The sequence below is a fragment of the Ceratina calcarata genome, unplaced genomic scaffold (assembly GCF_001652005.2).
Source record: "Ceratina calcarata isolate Rehan_Ccalc_2016 unplaced genomic scaffold, ASM165200v1 scaffold387, whole genome shotgun sequence".
NCBI classification, from domain to species: Eukaryota; Metazoa; Arthropoda; class Insecta; order Hymenoptera; family Apidae; genus Ceratina; species Ceratina calcarata.
Genome location: NW_017161993.1, coordinates 22,670 through 28,338, shown reverse-complemented (window position 1 = coordinate 28,338; position 5,669 = coordinate 22,670). Strand labels below are relative to the sequence as shown.

Below are 5,669 nucleotides of genomic sequence, written 5' to 3'. Positions count from 1 at the left end.
GTATAATTTCTAATATTCTAGTACATAGTTTTGGCATTTTTTAAAATTAAAATCAGACTATCCACGAAAAACGCTGCAAGATAACGTATTAAAAAATTAAAATTGTAATTGGGAAAAAAGTAATTGTCCGACAACGCCTATTCTGTGCGCACATAAATTGCATATAAACTACTAGTTTTTTACGGAAGCTCAGCCCTACAAGTTAAAAAATGGCAGTGTATGATCGAAACTTTCAACATGAAAATTCCAATCTCATTCGATATTTCTTATAGAGTAAGAAATTAACTCGTTTAGCTCAGTGTTAGATAGACTCGATGTTACCACGTCGAAAGTTCGAACATGAATGCAATCCATTCGACTCTGGTTTGTCCGAGCTCATTCTTTTCATGGGTTCGGGTTTTGAATTCCCAAAACACCTGAGAAAGATAAGACTCGGTAACGAACCGGAGAGGACCTTATTTATTAAACGTTCGAGAGGATGTTTGGATAAAGATTGGTTTGTTAAATAATGAATCAATATTATGGAGAATTGAAATGATCGTTTATTCAAAAGCTATGCAAGGGAAAAAACCCGAAGGCTCAAAAACCCTTGTTATTAATTAATGAAGGGAAAAAGCCCGAAGGCATAAAAAACCCTTGGAAAAGTGAATTACATTGAATTGAATGTGTGAATGTGTCGCGTGTGGTAAGGATGATATTGTATGTAAAATGATTATACGCTCGTCAACGGTATGTTTTTTGGGAAACAATTCCCGTGTAATGCTCGGAACCAGGTTCTGTCGGAGTTTCCCGTGCAGGGAAACGTCCGGACGTTCAGAACCTCTATTTTGTGTGATTTTTGTATGTTATACGTATTAACGTGTTAATGAATAACAACACTCGTATACTCGCGAGGAAACTCCCGAACCTTACTATGCAAAATACACCGTTCGACTGACTGCGTCTCAAGTACGAACCGTTGGGTTAAAAGTAACGCGACACGTCCCGTCTTTCTAAACATTCCGATACTAATCGTTTCTCGGAAGAGAACGTTTCAACGACGCATATCGGATCTATTCAAAACATTCAAAAACATTTGACGAACGCTCAGACAGGCAGTTATGCATTTTTAAAAAAACACTGATTTTTTCGGTTTTTCAGAGTTTTTTCAGTTGCTAATTATTCGATCGAAACGTTTAAAAGCGCATTTTATTCGTCTTTCGATTATCTACAATTCGTCTATTGACAACATTAAGATTATTTTATTATTTTTTATGTTATAAATGAAAAACTGAGAACACCATGAATTTTTTGGTTAAAAATGTTCATAACAAACTAAGTAATGACATTTTTGAGTAGAAAACGTAACATAATTAAAATTTTGTTCTTCACGTGATGGCACAGTCGGTTTCGCAATAGAACGATTGTAAAAAAAATCACTAATTTTTTGCTCTGTTATTTGGCTTACAAATCTTTGGCGTAGTCCTAGGTACAACTCCGGAAGGTCGTAAATTCGGAACGTCGAAAGAAGGGACGAAGATCATTTTCCGGTAGCTGGACGATCGGAAAGGTATTATCCCTTGGAGGTGCCCGTGTCACGAATTTGTCGGGCTTGTGAATCGAAATCCGGCGGCGAACGTTGCTCGCTAGAGATTCTTCCATGCGAACATCGCGCGGCATCGAACAGAAAACCAATAAATACTCCATTCACCCCTGCAATCAGGATCTCGTGTATGAGATCCCGTTATTCTCCGATTTAATCTTTGAAAGCGTTGCAATTTTCAAGAATGATACGTGTTACCAAGTTTCAAGTCGTCGAAGTGGAAACTCGTTTAGAACACAACAATACAGTTTCTTATTTTTCACAATGATTGAACTTTCTTGGTTTTAAATTTTTAGGGTGTGTGTATAATTCTTCTTCAAGGGATCTGGCATGGAAATAAGGGACAGTATTAGTTTTAGTCGCCATCTCCATTTTTCTATCCATTTCTTGCGAAATGTAAACGCTTTGTAGTATCTATCTATACAGGGTGTCCCAAAAATAGTGTAAGATATTGAAATGGGAGGTTCCTGATGTAATTTTAAACAATACTTTCCTTAGCGAAAAAGTAGTCCGAGGCGTAGTTGAGGAGTTATTAACAAAAAACCCCGACCAATCAGAGCGCTCGGTTGACGCGTTCGTTTTTGAAAGATGCACCTCGTTCTGACTGTCCAGTTTAGTTCAATGACGAGCGATTAAACCAATTTTTGCACGAAAATTCGCGTTAAACGACGAAGGAACTGGCAGATCCAAGTCGAAACCATGATTGGTGATTTACTACCAAAGAGGTATTGTAAATCTTGTTGAACGTTAGGAAAAAGTTGTAAACAACAAGGGAGAATACATTATTGGTTAATTAGTTGTTAATTTTTATTGAAAAATAAACTTCTGAAAAATTAAAAAAAAAATGGCGGGAACTTAGTTACCAACTCAATATTACAGAGAAACGAAGGAATAATTTTTTTCCTTTGACACCTCGTTTTCGAGAAAATCGAATTTGCAAATTTTATCCAATATGTCTTATCCAGACGAGATGTAGCGGAATATTATATTCTCGCAACGCAGTTTATAATAAGCAACAAGAAGAAAGGTTTAATTCTAAACATTTTCCTCTGGAATATTCTAATCGAATAATGTTATTGCATCTAACTACCATCAATGAAAGCGAGAAAACGATTAAAACATTGTTCTTATAAATGATGTAACAAACGCAATTTGATTTGTTTCAAGTGACAAGAGTTGTAACATTCGTATCAACCCGTAATATCGAACATTTCAGCTAGTAAGAAAGTAAAATATATTATGTGAATAGAAGTATTAAATAGAAGAAGTGAATTCTCAGGTAGGATTAGTTTCATGCTTTAATCATAATCGAGATTTTCCTAATAAGGGTAGCCAAAAAATTTGAGAAGTTACAATACTATGTCGGCTCGTTTCGAGATTGCACTTGGTACGCATGGAAAAACTTCCCAGAAGCCGAAATAAGCAAGAGCTGACGGGTTCCATTTCTCCCCGTGAAAAGAACGCGCGACCTAAATTCTGCGTTCAGAGGTTCCGCAGCTGGAATTTCGTATGAAGCCGGTACAGTTATGCTGACGCAGGGAAGATGATAAATGACAGAGACACAAGAAATTCGGAGAAAACGATAAAACTCGCTGAATTTACAGCATTTACGCGAAACTCCGCGCGGAGAAAAACACGATGAAACACTCGTAAAGTTTTCGCGATCCGACTAACCATTGAAAAGCGAATTTTCTAGAAAAATTTTCGCAACAATGTTTAGAATGTTGGATGAATGCAAAACCTGTGATAGCTTTGCGTATACATAAATAGGTAATACTACTGTCAAAAATTATTAAGTGTGCTAATCAGAGTAAATATACATACAGGGAGTCCCAGAACTAGTGTTATAGCTGAAGAGAAGTGATTCTGTAAGTGTTTCTGAACAACAATTTCCTTTGCCAAAATGCAAAGTGAAGCATGGTTTTTAAATTATTAAATTGCTTTGACAGCATTGACAATCGCTTGCATAAAATATTCGACTGATGGCACTGCAATTAATTATATCTCAATGTAAACAAGATTTTTGCAAAATTTCAAAGATTTCCTGCACAATGAACCTATTTTATTGAAATGTGGCTATTAACACTTAAAACCAAAAAACAAGCCGCATCAAAGTCAGACTGTCTATTTTTGAGATATGGAACTACAGACACACATACAGAACAACGCGTGTTGCCAAGGAATGAAAAGAGTTAATCCTTGCGATATGTCGATCACTGAAAAGATTCTTCTTTTAGAAGCTACGTACATACGTATTCATTCAGAAATCCACTAGACGATAAAAGGAATACGAAATATATACTGACAATGCGCGAGCTCTATGCATTATAGTTTTCAGAATAGTTCGGTTCGCATAGTCCCCTGTGATCGCGAATTCCGTAGACTTAATGCAGAGTCTCGTTTGTTCCCGGACGTAATAACGCCGAGTGACTCTCCTTTGCTTCTCATTCCTTACAGTCTCCAGACAAGGATGAAAATAAGAAAAGGGATGCATCGGAGAAAAAATGGAAAGACTCCGGTTTCATCTGTTCATCTATCTTAAGAGCAATGTAACTGTGTAACATCTATAACAGAGGGGAAACGATATTCGTCTACAGTCTATGTTCGTGTCACGGTTCGCTAAGGACAAGTTGCCAAGGACATCGAAAGTGGCAAACGAGAAATTGATTCGACCAGAGGACACGATTGATGAGGGTATTTGTCTGGGAAGACGTTAAAAGCCTCGGACGAGTAATATAACAGCCGGACAGTAACAGTTTCAGTCGTTGTATTGGTTGATGGATAATTTTTCGAACTTGTGACTTGATGATTGAATTGAATGTGTTGATGTGAGTGTGAAAGTTACGGTTTTACTTGACCAAGAAGAATGAAAGTTTATTATGAATATACGTTCGTGTACTAATTATTGTTTGATGTATATGAATGGGATACCTAATTTCCTTGTGGATTTCGCGAAACAATAATTTACATTCTGTAAAATATGTGCGCACATACGCACGTAGATGTAACGGTACGTACGCTTCGAAATGAATGTGAGTCATTGTCCATCCGCTAACTATTTATTTGATGCGCACGCTCGCTTCCTTTCACTATTCTTTCACCAACGCGACGATATTCTACGTACGTAACGTACGTAATGAAAATATGGTAAATCATTTTATGCTCAAATCACTCTCGAGTGTTGTTGGCGATATGAGAAACAAAGCCTCGTCACCCTCCTGGTAAACTAACGGCGAAAAAGTGTCCAATTTTTCAAGTTTCAATCGTTTCAGTGCTCGCTAGCCCGATTTAACTGAAGCCGACCATTTTTTTTTACCTGCGAATCGTGTATTATTAAATCGTACTAAGAACAAAAAGTCAAGTGACCTCAAATCTGTTGCAATCCCTGATGACCCCGTATGATTTAAAAATTTTAACCATTCTTTCCTGTATATGAATCTCTTTCCAGATCGCAAACGACAGCATGATATACAGAACCAGATACTTGGCCATACCTCAAGACGATGATTCGTACGTATCGAAATCGACCATCGACTTCAAGGTGGCGGAAGACATATTCCGGAACGGCCGATTACACCTGCGATGCACTGTCTCTATAGCGGACGTCTACAAACAATCTGTTGACATCGAAATTACCGAAGACACACCGCGCATCGCTTCCATCAAAGGGGAATCACCACAACAAGGACGTGAGTGCAGTTTCTGCTATTTATACTTTATTATAGTTTCTTTCTGATACACAAGACAAATTTCTGTAATTTAGAGTACATCCATGTAACGCGAGACTATCTTAAGATCTATCTACACTAACGTAACTCGATGTAACGTCGACGTAACGCAATCGGCACGTAGGGTCTCCATAGGTCGTAGGACGTACGTTCGGCAATATAACCAATGCTGTAGTCTTTAGGACGAGGTATAGGAAAAAGCGTGTAAAAGCAGGGAGCTCAGGGGCTCACGTTTGACACCGAATCGGCAGGCGAACTGGCTGCTGTTTAGGGTCCACTACCTGCTCCGAGGGTTTTTTCGCTTTTCTCTATACACTGTCCTATCCTAAAGACTACAACACAGGTTACTTTGCCGAACG

General features: G+C 37.9%; 1 protein-coding gene across 1 annotated transcript in view; it reads left to right on the top strand.

The window, feature by feature from the left end:
- LOC108625990 (uncharacterized) overlaps nt 1-5,333 on the top strand; it is a 30,785-nt gene extending 25,452 nt beyond the window's left edge. The window contains exon 5 of the mRNA XM_018026379.2: nt 5,031-5,333. Coding sequence (XP_017881868.2) covers nt 5,031-5,318 — 288 coding nt within the window. The 3' untranslated portion in view covers nt 5,319-5,333. The remainder of the gene's footprint in view (nt 1-5,030) is intronic.
- Nucleotides 5,334-5,669: the final 336 nt, after the last annotated feature.